General features: G+C 57.7%; 1 protein-coding gene across 5 annotated transcripts in view; it reads right to left on the bottom strand.

Moving 5' to 3' along the window:
- Positions 1–5,513: 5,513 nt before the first annotated feature.
- The window catches only part of LOC113936331 (galactoside alpha-(1,2)-fucosyltransferase 2-like), a 28,806-nt gene continuing 18,316 nt past the window's right edge, over positions 5,514–16,003 (bottom strand). For all 5 annotated transcript variants that reach the window (XM_035724840.1, XM_035724842.1, XM_035724841.1 and 2 more), the window contains 3 exons: positions 15,176–15,294; positions 10,673–10,784; positions 5,514–7,392 (listed from right to left, as the gene is read on the bottom strand). In XM_035724840.1, the coding sequence (XP_035580733.1) occupies positions 6,368–7,392; positions 10,673–10,784; positions 15,176–15,277 (1,239 nt within the window). In that variant the 5' untranslated portion in view covers positions 15,278–15,294 and the 3' untranslated portion in view covers positions 5,514–6,367. The remainder of the gene's footprint in view (positions 7,393–10,672; positions 10,785–15,175; positions 15,295–16,003) is intronic.

The following is a 16,003-nucleotide window of genomic DNA, read 5'->3' as shown; positions in this document are numbered from 1 at the left end:
GCTCCCTGCTCAGCAGGGAGTCTGCTTCTCCCTCTCCCTCTGCCCCTCTCCCCTGCTCATGCTCAGTCTCTCAAAAAAAAAAATAAATAAAATCTTTATATATACAGAAAGTTACTGACCTTAATTAAAAAATGCTTTACTGCTAAAAAATGCTAACCATTGGGGCGCCTGGGTGGCTCAGCCATTAAGCGTCCGCCTTGGGCTCAGGTCATGATCCCAGGGTCCTGGGATGAAGCCCCACATCGGGCTCCCTGCTAGGCAGGAGGCCTTTTTCTCCTTCCCCTACTCCCCCTGCTTGTGTTCCCTCTCTTGCTGTGTCTTTCTCTGTCAAATAAATAAATAAAATGTTTAAAAAAAAATGCTAACCATTGAGCTTTTAGTGAGCTGTAATTACTGATCACAGATCACCAACAGAAATATAATAATAACGAAAAAGTTTGAAATATCGCAAGAATTACCAAAATGTGACACAGAGACAGCTAGTGAGCAAATGCTGTTGGAAAATTGGTGCCTATAGACTTGCCTGATGCAGGGTTGCCACAATCCTTCAATTTGTAAAAAAAAAAAAAAAAAAAAAAAATTGCACTATCTGCCGAGTGTAATAAAACGAAACCCTACACAAGGTCCCGCTCAAACACTCAAACACTTGTTATATCTCCATGAACCCTGTCCATGTCTTCTTGGAGTCCAACCAACGTGCTCAGAGGAAGTGAAGTCTGTCCTGCAGGAGGAGAGAGGCCACACGGAGGATGCCTGACTGTACCAACCAAGCTCCGTGCTGAGTGTAGCTGCGTGAGAGACCTCCCAACCACACAGAGTCAAGAACCACCCAGTCAATCCACATAATTGTGAGAAGTCATCAATTCTGTGCTTAGAGCCATTACACTCTGGGGTGGCTTGTTACACAGCATTAGCTAACTAAAACACCTCCCATTAAGGTTACAGGTCCCTGAGAGCAGGAAGCATGTCTGCTTTGCTCATTACTGGGTCTCCACTGTCTAGAATGTTTCCTGGCAGATGGCAGGTGCTCTATACATATTTGTGGGAAGAAGGAGAGAAGGAGGGAGGGAGGGAGGGAGGGAGGGAAGGGTTTTCAGAACTGCACCTCCCGGGATGATGTCCATGAGATGTAGGTGAAGCTGGTCACTGCCCACCAGCCTCTGTGTGTATATGATAGTGTGGTTTTTTTTGGGGGGGGGGATGCTGTATGTATCATACACAGTACTTACTACCTCATTCCATGACCAGGGCTGGGGATGCCAGAATGAAGATTTGTTACCTAATAAAGAATTGTCCTGCACCCGCATGACTCTGGAACATTTTGCCAGACCCGTATGTAGGTTAAAAAAAAAAAAAGTGTTTATGAGTATCTGAGTCCAGGAAGTGTTTTTGCTTATTAACCACAGGGTTAGAGGGGCCCAGGGCCACATGTGGGAACATGGGTGGGGTGCTTGCGGTGACCACACATTGCAGAGCAGAGGGCGAGATGCTGGAGACCCCCCATCTCCCGCCATCCAGAGGCTCTGCATCGAACAGGAGACACTTGGTGTAAACTAAAGGACTATTTCAAACCTGCTTCCAGCCTCCCTGTGAGGGTTCTGGGCAGCCCCCCCGCCCCATGAAGGTTACTTGTAACCTCTGCCATTGAACTGGGAGCCCTCTGGGGTGGAAACCGGGGCCAGGCCACCCCTAAGCTTGTCCCTGGGCACAAAAAGGGACGTTGGTGAATTTCTTTAAAATGTGCTATGGAATTTGAATTCAACAGCTCACACAAAAGTAGACAAACTGGTACCACAAAGCCCCATACACCCATTGCTCAATTTTCAACTTGTTGCCAGTCCGGCTTGTTCTGTCCTTTGCCTTTTCGCTCAATCTGTACACATTTCAGTGTGTTCCTCTTACCGATAAGAATATTTAAAAATGGGGGCGCCTGGGTGGCTCAGTCAGTTAAGCCTCTGCCTTTGGCTCAAGTCATGATCTCAGGGTCCTGGGATCGAGCCCCACATCGGGCTCCCTGCTCAGCGGGGAGTCTGCTTCTCCCTCTCCCTCCGCCTGCCATTGCCCCTGCTTGTGCTCTTTCTCTCTGTCAAATAAATAAATAAAATCCTTAAAAAAAAGATATTTAAAAATGTATAGCAAACACCATGCTGTTACTAGCCCTAAAATTAAATCATCTCTGAATATCATATAATACCCAAATTATTATTTCCCTGATGGTCTCAAAGCTGCCCTTTTTTTTTCTTTCAACCTGCAGCAGCACACCCTTAAGTACAAGTGGAAAACCACGGGTCCCCGCCCCAGCGCCCATGTTTACCAGCACCCTTTGCTTTGTGTGCAATAATAGCCAACACTCGTGACGTGTGTCCATGTGCCGGGCGTGGTTCATTTTTTATAACAGTTTGGTCGAGACAGAATTCACATACTATAAAATGTAAAGTACACAAATCAGTTAAAGTATACAATTGGATTCTTTGTAGTGGCCTGCAGATCAGTGGCTTAGAAACCAGTGGCTGCAGAGGTGTGCACTCATCTCTATAATCACTGAAGAACATTGTCACACACACCCCCCAAAAAAGCAAGCCTGAACCCATAAGCACTCCCTAGCCAGGCACCCACCAGTCTGCTTTTTTTCTATCCCTATGGCTCTGCCTTTTCTGGACATTTCATACAGTATGTGGTTCTTTAGCAGGGTCCTGTTTTAATCCTCAGAGAGGGGAAGTCACTTGCCCAGGGTCACACAGCGAGTGAAGGTGGGAGCCTGGCAGCCTCAGCCTGTGCCCAGCGTGTGCACTTAGCCACGGAGCTATGGGTCCTCTCTGAGCCACTGTGCAAACAAAGCGTGTTCCATGTTGGGCTTAGGGAGCGGAGGCATCAGCTGAGCTGAGAAATGAACCTTATGCAGCAAATCCCACCTCCCTGGCTCCTTGTGTTCAAGTCCAAGCTGCCAGAAGGGATGGTACCACCCGGGAGTTCATTTCTGGTTGGGCTCAATGCCTGGTTGTGACCCAAGGCTCCCAGACCCCTGGCTGGGTTGGCTCAATTCAGGTAGAGGTATCCGGTTGACGAGCCTGCATTTCTTCTGGAAAGAGCTCTCTGGCCTCTGAGGGTTTCAGGGGACTTACAAATCATGAGCAGGGATGGGACTGCTGGATCACCTGTGTGGCACGCCCCTATAGCCTCCACGGCCTCCCAGGTTCAACCAGGTCACACCCTGCTTGACTCACACCCAGTGCCTTCCTCTTGCTGTGGCCCCTGGGTTCCCTAGCTGACCAGGAACACAGCAGCCTGTTCTCTAATCTGCTGATGTGCTAAGTGAGGAGCTTGGCAGGGGCTCATTGCTTGTCCAAGCCATTTACTAGGTAGGCATGAAACTCTATCAGTTCTTCCGGGCTTCTGTAACGACGAAACTGCGAGCCTTAAAACAATAGAAAATTATTCCTTCCCAGTCCGGAGGCTGGAAGCCCATCGTCTCTGCCCCTGTCATCCCAGAGCGCCAACCCCTCGAGGGTCTGTGTCACCGGCCACGTGGGAGGCGGGGCCCACCCTACCCCACCAGGACCTCATCTTAACTAATTGACCTGCAAAGACGCTATGTCCAAATAAGGGCACACGCTGAGGTCCTGGGCGTTAGGTTTTCCACCTATCTTTCTGGGGGACACAACTCGGCCCGTAACAGGCACACACGGTGTGTGTGTGTGGAATACACAGCTATGTGGCTCCCGTCCGGGGCTTCTTTCTGTCCCCTGCCGGGAGTTCAGGGCAGAGCTCAGTAAATATTTGTGACTGATTTTGTGTGATTTATGGTTGACAGCTGGCCAATTTCTGCTTCGGCCTTCATGATCACTTCCTCTTCCAAACAAGGCCCTTCAAACACCAGGAGCAGAGCTGGGTCCCCTTTGCCTTGAGATTAAACAGAACGCAATACGGTTTTAGTGAGCTACTCCACCCAGCTCCAGGATGCCAGCGGCGCCTGCTCTGTGCACCTGCAGGGCCGCTTCCTGGTCGGGACCTCCCCGGGAGAGTGGCTGGGAGGACGGGTCTTCTCGATCTTTCTTGCCCCATGCCCTGCGCACGACCTAATCACTTCCCGAAGGTCCCACCTCCAGCTGCCAGCACACTGGGGAGTTCAAGGCCCAACACATGAATTTTGGAGGGATGCGAACGCTCGGTCCACGGCGGATGCCATCGGCCAGAGCAGGGCAGAGAAGGTATGAGGGGAGACTTGGAGCGGCCGTGGGGAGGGAGGCACGGGAGTATTTTATTGAAATGTGAGATCCAGTGGCCATTCCCTTCTGTACTTTGATACTGTTGTAATTGGTAGAGGGCCAGAGGTCACACGTGAGGTTCTTCAGAACAGGGAAGGAACCTAGGAAAAGATCTTGAATCAGGTAAATTACCCTGTGGAGGAGGGACTTGGCCTTGAGAGGAGGAAGGAAAAACAGAAGGGAAGTTAGGCCAGCCTGATTCTAGGGCAGAGGGCTGGGAGTCGCTTGTGTCCCCACAAAAGTGCCTATGTGGAGGTCCTAACCCCCAGCACCCCAGAATATGACCTTATTTGGAGACAGGATCTTTAGGGATGCAATTATAGTAAAATGAGGGCGTTAAGTGGGGGTCAATCTTTGATGACTGGTGTCCTAACAGGAGGAGGAAGTTGGGGGAGACAAATTTCTTCCCGAACGGGGCCCGGGAACTAAGCCCCCAACCCCCACCCTACCCCAGCCCCAGGAGAGCCTTCAGAGGGACCAGGACACCATCTGACAGCAACCTCACCGGACAAGGCAAGCAGAACCATCCAGCTACACCCCGCCCAAATCCCTGACCCACACAAACTATACAAGCTGATATATGACTGTACTAAATTTTGGAGTACTTTGGGGATAGCTCACACAGAACCTCCCTCCTGCCTCCCCTCCCCTTCCTTCCAGACCCTTCTGGTGCTTTCTCCAGCATCCCCCCTACCCTCAGGCCCAGACCTTGCTGATTCCATTGGGACTTCAGGAAGTAAAATGGGGTCAAAATGGCTCTGGGGAGATACAATATTACTGATAAGTGGAAACAAAGGTGCTCTACCTCAGAAGCATGCCCGGGAATGGGCATTCAGATAAGTAAGACACTTAGAGCGTGGGGCGCCTGGGTGGCTCAGTCGGTTAAGCGTCTGCCTTCGGCTCGGGTCATGATCCCTGGGTCCTGGGATCGAGCCCCACGTCCGGCTCCCTGCTTGGCAGAGAGCCTGCTTCTCCCTTTCCCTCCGCCTGCCGCTCTGCCTACTTGTGTTGTCTCTCTGTCAAATAAATAAATTAAAAAAAATCTTTAGGGGCGCCTGGGTGGCTCAGTCGTTAAGCGTCTGCCTTCGGCTCAGGTCATGATCCCAGGGTCCTGGGATCGAGCCCCGCATCGGGCTCCTTGCTCAGTGGGGCGCCTGCTTCTCCCTCGCTCTCTGCCTGCCGCTCTCCCTGCTTGTGCTCTCTCACTCTGACAAACAAATAAAATCTTTAAAAACAAAAAAAGGTTTTTTTAATATCCAAAAAGGAGCACTACACCAATAAAACATACTGGTTATCTCCATAGTTCCAAATGCACTGAACACAGGATAACCCATACTGTGATACCCTGTTCCAACTCTTGTCCACATGGGGGTTTCTCAGAGTGGCTCTGGGTCCTGGGGGGCATAGGCAGTGCCAAAGGGTGAGGCCATCCGTCTGCAGGTGGCTGCTGACATGGCCGTGCTTCCTGGAGCCCCCTGAGGTCCGCCCGCCTCTTCTAGGACGTTGGACTCTGGGCATCTTTGCTGCTGCCGGCCGAGTGGTGTGGAGTCCTGCCTGAGTCCTGCCCCCCCCCAACGCCCACCCCCATTTCCAGGCACCTCGCCTCCCCACTGAGGGTACCTCCCCGAGATTCATCCTCTCAAATCCCGGGTTCCCTCCCTTTCATGATGAGGCCCATGAAACCCAAAGCCTGATATTTGGCTCTCCTTGACTTGAGGACAGGAACGGCTTCACCGAACCCTCCCAGGAGGCAAGGGCAAAACACTTGGACTCACGCTCCCGAAGCTACAGACGAAGAGAAGGCAAAATATACGTTTCCATCTTAAAGTAGCCCGAAAGTTCAGGATACGCCACCCACGTGCCTGTTCGGGTTCAGGTTCGGGTTCCCAAGACACTAAATAAACTTGCTGCAGGAGCTGCGGAGGTAAATTCTGTATTAGGTCCACTTGGCAGTTGGCACGCTAAGGCCCAGAGAGGTTAAGTCACTTGTCTGAGGTGGCCCAGCTGGGAAGCATCGTGACCTGGAGGCAAACACAGGTGCTGCAGCTCCGGGGCACAGCCTGTTGGCCCCAGGGCGAGGGAGGGACACGCCACACACCGGGCTAGGGGCCAGTCTCTCTGGCCTGCCCAAGGTCAGCAGCGATGCCCACCCACTCGGGCAGGAAGGCCGCCTGGGGCTTGAAGATCCAGTGGAAGGGGGAGCCGGGGAGGGTGAAATTGGCCAGGTAGACGGTGTCCCCCCCGGCCAGGTAGGCGGCCCAGATCCCGAACGTCCCAATGGTCATGATGGTGTGGTTACACTGCGTGAGCAGCGCAAAGTCCCTGGCGGGGGAGCCCTGAAGGCCATTGCCCGCGAACACCACGTCCCCCCGGGAGGCGTTGATGTTCTGCCGACACCAGGCCATGTCGTCGCTGGTGATCACGAAGACTGGGGAGCGGTAGCGGGCCCGGAACCAGGCCAGGGCCCGGCGCAGGTAGCCCCGGTCGGCGACCACGCCCTTCCACACCCGCGGCATGACGCGCACGTAGTCCCCCCGGCGCACGTGGACCCCCACGAAGGTCGCCCGCCAGGCCCACTTGGCCTGCAGGCCCCGCAGAAACTTCTGGGCGTCCTCCCGCACGTGGTCGTGCAAGGTGAACTCCTGCAGGATCTCGTCTCGCAGGTGGTGGTAGAAGGTCCAGGAGCAGGGGTAGCCGGTGAGGCGCACGTACTCCCCCGGGATGCGGCGGTGGCGCTCCTCCATCCAGTCGTTCAGGTGGTAGTTCCGCCACGGGATCCTGCTGGCCGTGGTGTCGTGCAGGACCGGGAGGCTGATTCGGAAGATGGGGGCCAGCGTGCTGTGCATCGCGGCCGGGATGAAGGCCGGCCGCCCGTTCATCTTGGCCAGGGCGTACAGGGTGGCGTACTCCCCCATCTGGTTCCCCAGGCGGCCTTTGGCGTTGATGGTGAACATGCCCCCCATGGGCAGGTGTCTGGGGAGGAGGACCACGCGGCCTGAGTAGGCCCAGGGGGTGGGCACCAGGGCCAGGCGGTGATGGGAGTGGAAGACGGTGGACACCACCAAGAGGATGAAGAGGAAGTAGATGGTGGAGGAGGAAGGGCAAGTGGCCCGGAATCCCACGATGGCTGGGGGGAGGAGAGAGGACAGTCAGGAGCGACGGCTAGGGGCACCCGAGTCTTGTTCACCCCCAAATCATCCGTTCCTGCACTCAACGCCTCCAAGCAAGGCCAGGGGTGTCCAACGCGTCCTGACCCACTTTCTGCTCTCCCTTCTACCTGTGGTTTCCCTGAGGCTGCAGCTCAGGAGTCTCGTGGGCAGAAGGAAGCGCTGGGTGGCAGGACCCCCACTCCTCACACTCTGCCTTCTGTCCCACCCGCCGTCCAGGTGTCCCGTCTCTCCTTCTGCCAGCCCCCTTGAATGGCAGGGTTCCCTGGACCTTGCCTCAGCTCTCCTCCTCCTCCAATAATCCAGGGCTCCTCCCTTTAGTAATCTGACCCTTTGGGAAATCTGAACACTCCTGGGCCCTCCTCAAATGTCTCTTGTTCAATGTGGGTACCCAGCGAGGTCGGCTGGCTCTTCCACAGGAGGGCTAAGTAGGACATCACCCTCCCTCCACTGGGGGGGGGGGTATAAGAAATGCCCTGCCCGCTGCTTTAGTTGCCAAAGAATGAGCCCCTCTTCTCCCTGGGCTGGTGACAGCTCTGTCCCAATCCTTACCACACTGCCGGCTCAGCTCAGGTCCTGCCTGGGGCCAGCTTGCGGCGCCGGCCAGGTCCCAAAGCCAGAGCAGGTGAGCTGAGCAGAGACTGGAGCCTGGGCTACTGGGGACGATGCAGCCACTCGGGACAAAGGTACCCACCGCGCAGGGCCACCCCCATGGTGTGTGACCCGTGCGGTTGCCCACGGACCGCACTCTTAAGGACCTACGCTTCACTCAGCTGGCTCAGTCAGTAGAGCAGGCGGCTCTTCATCTCGGGGTTGTGAGTTTGAGCTGCATGTTGGGGGCAGAGTTTACTTTTAAAAACTAAAGGGGGGGGGCTGCACTTGATTTAATGCTCTGCTCTCACCGGCTAGAAATGATCAATACATCCGAATAAGGCACACCATGTTTTCATCTCGGGCTCTGCGAATCCGGCAGCCTGTCCTGAGGCCACCCTCTGTCCTTGAGTCTCAAGAGCTCCCTCTCCTGGCTTTTTGTCAGGAAAGTCTCAGAAAAATAGCGCATCAGGGCTGTGGCACTGGCCCCAGCACTTATTCGCCCCATCCGCGATTCCTTACCGGCCACCTTCCTAAAGAGTGGTGGCCAACCCCCATCTGAATTGAACTCGTTTGGGGACAAAAATGTGGCCTGAATTGGCCTGCGGCTACTTGGAGACTTGACTTAATGTGATGCCCGTGTGTTCTGCTGGAGAAAAGATAATGTTCAATTATGGGATGCTGCCCACACCCCGCACCCCGCCATGGGGCGGGCACACGTTCTGAACCACGTCTGGTCCAAAGAGGTTCAGGAGTGAGACTGTGGGCCTGTCTTCACTCATTTAGGCCTCATGCTCTCCTGTGAGGAAGGCGCATTGCTAGGCACATTTAACAGATGAGGCTGCTAAGGCCCAGAGAGGTTAAGAAACCTGCCTTAGGTCACACAGCTAGGAAAGAGGGAGCGCGTGGAGTTGAACCCCGGGCACTGTGGCTCAGCAATCTGTGCTCTCCATTGCTGTAATGGATTTTTCGAGGCTTCCTAAGGCAGAGCACTCAGATGCATACTCTCCGTCCAGTTATACGTGAGTACGACTCGCCCTGCCACGTGGGGCCTCTGTTATTTCTGGGCCACCGAGGTAGGGATGAAAGATCTCTGGAAGCCCAGAGCTGTGGGTCCCACCCTGCTGAGCCACCACAGAGCTGTGCCCCAGGGAGGTCCTGCCTCCCCTCGGGGGCACTGTGAGGGTGAAGGTGCCCAGTAATTGAGGAACTCCTCCAAAAAAAAAAAAAAAAAAAAAAGTCTCCATCCCAACTTGGAGAATTCTTTCCTCTCAGCTCTGGCTGCTTCTGCCCTTCCCCCAACAACCCCCCCCCCCCACAAAGGCACCTTTAAGGGGTGCTAATCGCCTCAAGCAGCTCAGGCTGTGAAAAACAAAAGTGAGGAAGAAAGCTTTCCTCCAGGTCACATTAGCTTAAGAAACTTCTTGTCCCGGGGAGGGGAGGAAAATAAAGCAAGATCTAAACCTTCTCGAATTTTCTCTGGCCATTCCCTCTGCCCTGGTCGCTCCTGCCTTGATGATGCCCGAGTGGCTTGCCCTCACCACTTTCAGGTCTCAGACCAAATGTCCCCTCCAGACCCCCGCCCCTGCCCCCACTTCCCTGCTTGCTTTTGCTCTGAAGCCCCTCTCGCCTTCTGGCTCTTCTCTAGAACAGAATTGCTTATTACTTTTCTGTAGCGATCTCTCCTCTAGATTGTAAACCTGACAAGGGTGTGGAGGCAGGGGGATCGTGGACGAGTTTACCCTGTCGCTCACACCGCCTGTCCCCGGAACCAGTATGCCCCCTCGGATTTGGGGGTGTCTCCGCTCCTAGCCCCTTTCTCTTGCAGCCAACTCCTCCCCACAGCCTAATTTCAAATGCGATGTCCCTGTCCTGACTCTGGCCCAGGCTCGCCCCTCCACGGTGGCGCAGGGGGGTCCCCTGGAACCAGAATCACAGACTGTCCTGGCTGCGGCCTCCCGACCCCCAGGACAGGCTCCCACCAGTGGCGGGGGGGGCCATATCCCCGTCAGGTCCATGCAGCCCCACAATAAGCGCATGCAAAGCCCTGGGCTCCCGAGACCCTTGCTCTCCTCAGCGGGAAGGGGTGGAAAGTGTTATTTTTCTAGTCAAAACCAGTGGGTTCATAATGGTTGACAGGCACATTGGCATGAAATGCGAACTCTGAACTTCAGAGACAAATCTGAAGTGTTGAGGCCTCGCAGGAAACTGGCCATGGGGACGCTGGCTTTGAGCTCTGTCCCTGTCCCCCTCGGGGTCCCTGCTCTCTCCCTCCAACGTGGGACAAGGGAGGCCCAGGGATTCTGCCTCCTCACTTCCTTCCCCACCGTCTTAGAAAGCGGCCCGATTCTTTGGGGTTCCCGGTGGCCGCCCAGATCCTTCCAAAAGGCAAGTGACTCACCTTAATGCTCAGTTTACCCACAGCTGACAGAAGGGTCCAGAAGGGAGGAGATGCTGGCTGGGGGTCCCACCGCCTGGCAGGTCAGCCCCTTCCCTTCCCGATGGACCGCACCACCACGTGGTGGGCTGAGCCCGGCCGGCCTAACGCCTGCCTGCCTGCTGTGGGGAGTCAGTGGGGCAGGGGTCTGAGTGTCAGTGCAGCGGGGACCCCAGACCCGGGAAGCCCATGGGGCCGCTGTCCCATCCTACCTGCCTTGAGCCTCCTGGGCCAGCATGCTCGGGGCTGCCCGGTTTCGGGCCCCCCTGGGGCAACATCCCTCACGTCCCACACAGTCCTGGGTGGCGTGGCTGGCTGGGGTCCCTGCGGGGAGAGCGTGGCTGTGGTTGGTGAGGGGACTGGGGCGGGGGTGGGGGTGGGGGGGGGAGCGGTGGTGGTGTTGGATTCTGCGGGCTCTGCTCTGAGCTCCCGCCCAGAACCCCCACTAGCCTGGGGCCTGACAACAGCCACTCAGCACTCACTTCTGAGAGCCCACGCCGCCGCCAAGCTCCTGCGGGAGGGAAGAACACGTGAGGAGCTAACTGCAGGGGACACGCTCTTCTTGGATGCAGGTTTGGCCAACATTAGGGGCAAAGGGTGGGGTGCGTGCAAAAAAGCCGGGGAAGAGGAGTCTGGGTCCCAGATGGACCCCCTCACGGCCCAGGCATGGGGGCCTAACGATGGGTCTGGTGGGAGCTAGACTCTGCTCCTTAAAGGGGGGTGGGACTGGGCCCTGGCTCTCAGAGGGGTAGGGGCTAAGGGCTGGACATCTGGGTTCCCAGATGGGCAGGGGCCGGCTTCTGGACCCTCCAGGAACACCGGGGGACTCGCGGCCTGGCTGTCCAAGGTGCTAAGGGCCAGAAGATGGTACCCCGTGAACCACCCAGGCAAGAAAGGAGAGGTAGGAGATGGGGGCTCGGTCCTTAACGAGGCTGGCGCTAAGGGACAAGGCAAATGCCAGGGGCCGCAAGTGCACAAAATGGCGCTAGGCTCATTGGGAGGGGCGGAGGGTGATGCCCGAAATCCGGGGCCCGGGGAGGTTGTCTCTGCACGTGGCAACCGCAGTGGGGACACTGCAGGCTGTGAAATCAGGCTGGGGGTGTTTGTGACCCCAGCTGCACCCCCAGATGCCTCACAGACTCCCAGCCAGGAGCAAGCCAGGGGCATGGACAGTGGGGCCCAGAAAAGGCTCCAAGGCCCCCAAACCTGAGGAAGTTCCTCCTTAGGGGCTGCCGGCCCTGGAAGGGGAAGATGGGGGGAGGAGGGCTTTCAGCACTAAGTCCTTCCTAGCCTCTGCCATCCCGGGGGTCTGGACTTCAGGCCCCCTCGGACGTCCTGGCATCTGGCCCTGCCCTGCCTCTCTTTCTGCCCCCACCCTTGCCGGCACCTGCCACCCCCCACATCTGTTCCCCTTTCTAATCTGGGGACCTTAGGGTGGGTAGAGAATGTGGGGGTTCCGCTCTCCCGACCCTGAGGCCTAGGATGGCAGGCGGGAGTGGGGAGGGCTGAGATTATCAGGAAGTCCTCCGAAATTTAAGGACAGGGTCCTCCCACCCTGAATTCTCAGGGGGACTCAGGCATCTGCTTTCCTAGCCCCCCTCTCCAGCTCCAGAGTGACCCAGGCTTCTAGTCCCCGCATGACCCCCTCCGGTTCCTTAGCACAGTTCTCTGGGCTTTGCACCCGGGCGGGAAAGGGTTAAGGCTGGGTGGAGGCTGGGGGTGGGTGGCAGCGGAGGGGGCTGCTGGGTTGTTTGGCGCTAATCCCCCTCCGTGCCCTGGGTGTGGAGAACAAGGTTAGGGCCCCACGTGGGAAAGGGCCTCTGCTCTGATCCTCGTGGGCCAGGGGCCTGGCCTCCCGCTTCTGATGCCCCGCAAGCCCCTCCCCTGCTTCCCCTCCCCGCCTCCCCACCGACCAGGCCAGCGAGGCCCTCTGTTCTCCTCTTGCTCCCTGGGGGTGTCTCTGAGCCCCCAGGTCTGTCTTGTCTGCCTGTCTGTCCTGGCCCCAGGCTCCCTGGGACTCCATTCCCGCCCCACCCCCAACTCCCTGTGGCTCTGGGTGTCCAGCCGCGATCTGTCTGGGCCTTCCGGCCTCCCCTTAGGTTCGGTCCTCTCTCCTCACGGTTCCTTCTCTGCACCTGGCCCTTCCCTTCCGACTTGGGTCGCCTCCTCTCTGTCCGTCTCTGCTGTCCGTGCCGCGGTCCCTTTCTCTATTTATTTGTCTTTGCTCTTCTTCATCGGTCTCTAGGTCCCCCTCCCCGCTGTGGTCTGTCTAGGTTTCTCCATCTGTCCCCACCCCTTGCCCTCTCCCCAGGGCCCCCACCCCTCGACACTGACGATAGCTCTGGGGTGTTAAGCTACAGATTAGTTCAGGCAAAATTCTCAATTTTGCTTGCGTTCTTTTCCCTTTGGGTTATGTAAACAGTAATTCTCCCCAGATGGAACTATTTTCCTCGCTTAGAAGCAGCCGGGGAGGGGGCTTGGGCAGGGCTGGGGGTGGAATGCCGGGGGTTCCTCAGAGAGCCTGGGGGCGGGGAGCGGGGTGGAGGCTGACCCATGAGGGCAGCCTGAGGCCCTCAGCCTGATCACTCCTCTCCTCTCCAGGTACTTGCTCTGCTAGGACCATGCCCGTGACCTTTGCCCTCTTGCTCCTCCTGAGCCAGGCCACCACCGCAGACCCATGTTACCATCCAGGTGGCCGCCCCCGCTTCTGCCTCCCACCAGTGACCCGGCTGGCTGGCATAGCGGCCTCCTGTCCCCAGGCCTGTGCCCTCTCCCTGGGGGCGGCCCTCAGCCCCCAGGCCACCTGCAATGGCAGTCTAACCCTGGCCCTGGGTGGCCCCTTCCTCCTGACGTCTGTCAGCCTGCGCTTCTGCACCCCAGGATCCCCAGCCCTGGTCCTGTCTGCCGCCTGGGCCACCGGAGGTCCCTGGAGATCGCTGTGGCGCAGACCCGCCTGGCCTGGGGCCTTGGGGGGCCCCGAGAAGGTGACCTTCCGAGCCCCACCGGGCCCTAAATCCAGCGTGGTGGTCAGTCACCTCCGCATGGAGTTCGGGGGCCGGGCGGGGCTGGCAGCGGCTGGAGTGAGGGGCCGCTGCCAATGCCACGGCCACGCAGCCCGCTGTGCCGCCCGCGCCCGGCCCCCCCGCTGTCGCTGCCGCCACCACACCACCGGCCCTGGGTGCGAGAGCTGCCGCCCATCCCATCGAGACTGGCCCTGGCGGCCTGCCACGCCCTGGCACCCCCACCCTTGCCTGCGTGAGTCCTGGGCCCCCCTCTTCCCGCTCTCACCCACCCCTAGCCCGGCCCCCCGCCCGACTCTCCAGCAGATTGGTCCCTGGTCCCCACAGGCACTGTGCTCTCTCCCTCCCTAGGGCGCCTTGCTCCTCGCTTCACCCCCACTGCTCCTGAGCTGGCTCCTCTCTTCCCCTCCCCCACAGCCTCCCACCTGCGCTCCACCTGCCTGCCCCAGTCCCTGCCGCCTCCCCCCCACACATCCAGTCTCTGCCCCACACGCCATCAGATGCTGCTACGAATAACATTTCCTGCATGAGCGTGGGAAGCAAGGCAGCAGGACCTCCCAACGCATCAGACCCACCACACGGGGGATGTATTTACTCATTAAGTATCTATGTACCGATCACCTATGTACCAGGCGGGTTTTATCATCAGGTCCGTTTCATAGACGAGGAGATGAGCCTAGAGGTGAGAAGTCCCTTGCACAAGGACACACAGCTAGTGAGTGGCAGGGTCCGAATCTGAGCTCAGGGAGTCCAGTGTGGGGGGGGGGGGTCTTGGCTTGTCCCTGCCAAACTCCTGTCAGGGGCCGTCACGCTAGGTACTCTAGGGTGACAGATAGGCACACAGGCTCGGCAGCGAGCCAGCCAGCCAGCCAGCCTGGGCTCAAATCCCAGCTCCTTTGCTTCCCAGCTGTGTGACCACAGGCAAGTGACTTGACCTCTCTGTGCCTCCACCTCCTCGCCTGTAAAGTGGGGACAGTAACAGCATTTCTTTCACAGGCTGTAGTGAACATCCAGTGGGTCGATATGCATCCTTAGAATAAAGCTTAGTGTGGTACCTGGCACCGAAGAAGAGCTTGCTTCGCATCTACCAATGTTATCATTCCCCAGATGAAGAAGGGGGGGGCCCCTTGAGGGGATGCACCACTTGCCTTAAGGCTCAACGCCAGCAAGGGGCGGTGCTGGGACTGGACTCAGGAGGCAGACCTTCCTAGATAATGGGCGATCCACGGGCCATGCAGCTAGACCAGCGCTCCCCAGGCCCAGTCCACACCCTCTCCCCTCCCCCGTGTTTCCAGACCTGGAGCTTCCAGAGTCTGGGCCCTTCTCCATTGCTCCAGCAGCCCCTCCTCAGAGACAGCCCTCCTTCCACGCCAGCCTGCAGGCCGGGCTAGAGGGTCTGAGTGTGGTACCAGGCCCTGGGAAGTACCTCTATTCTACCAACAGATAGACACACACACACACACACACCCCTCCTCTCTCTCCACCCTCCAGTTCTTTACCCACTCCCTCCTCTCTTTCTTTCTGCCCTGCCCCGTGGAGGAACTTACAGCCCGCCCCACCATCCTTGGCTCCCCACTCTGTCCTCATCCCCCCTGGGGTCTTCCTAGACCCTCCACCCCCACCACCTCTGGTCCATTCCCACCAGCCAGACCCGAGGCCCCTGCAGGATGGGGACGGGGAGGAGGGGAGACTCACATTGCCTGGGGGTGGGATTTGGTTCATCCTGGGCCTGGACGCGGCCTGGGAGCCGGGAAGGTCGTCCCTCTGAGGATCACCACATTGCCCCAAGCTGAGCATGGCACTGGCCTCTGAACCTGGGTAAGAAGCCGACGGTGTTGTGATAAAGCAGGGTCTCGGACGGCGTGGGACCGCGTCCTGTGGCAGAGCTGCCGGCTTTATAGGCACGGTGCTCTGAACCCCTTCCCGCCACCTGAGTCTTCCAGACGGAAGTGAGGTGAAGTGATCACCCTCAGGTCAGAAAGAATCCAAAGCCTGATTCTTCCCACCAATAACCTGAAGAGTACTGCTACCTCTTAAGGCCCCTGACAACCCTGGGAGAGAGGGGCTGAGATCCCCACTGCACAGGAGGAAACCAAGGGGTTTAGGGAGGCGAGTCGTTCTTCCAAGAACACACAGCTGCTTCGGCGTCCTGACCTTCCCACTGCTGCCCCTCTGTGTTCTCGGCACCTGCCAGCCGAGGCCTCCTGAACCCCTCGGGAGTCAGAAACTCCTTAAACCTCTCCCAAGAATGGTCCATGAACCCCCTCCCGCGGCATCTCACTCAGAAACGCTGGCTAGAAACACAGATCCCTGGGCCCAGCAGAAGGCCTGGGGGTGGGCCCTGGAAGCTGTGTGGTTTCTTCTTTAACGTTTCTCAGTAACTGAGAAGTAGTTAAGGTTCAAGAGCCACAGCCTCACCGATCAGCGCTCTGCAGGAACACACGCGTGCACGTAAACCCCCAGAATCCTCACGCCAGTCGTGGGCCACGCTGCAGCCTGGCTGCCAAGAGCACAGACTCTGAA

The sequence above is a fragment of the Zalophus californianus genome, chromosome 17 (genome assembly GCF_009762305.2).
Source record: "Zalophus californianus isolate mZalCal1 chromosome 17, mZalCal1.pri.v2, whole genome shotgun sequence".
Classification (NCBI taxonomy): domain Eukaryota; kingdom Metazoa; phylum Chordata; class Mammalia; order Carnivora; family Otariidae; genus Zalophus; species Zalophus californianus.
Note: the sequence above shows the minus strand (reverse complement) of the source record. Positions and strands in the feature narration are given on the sequence as shown.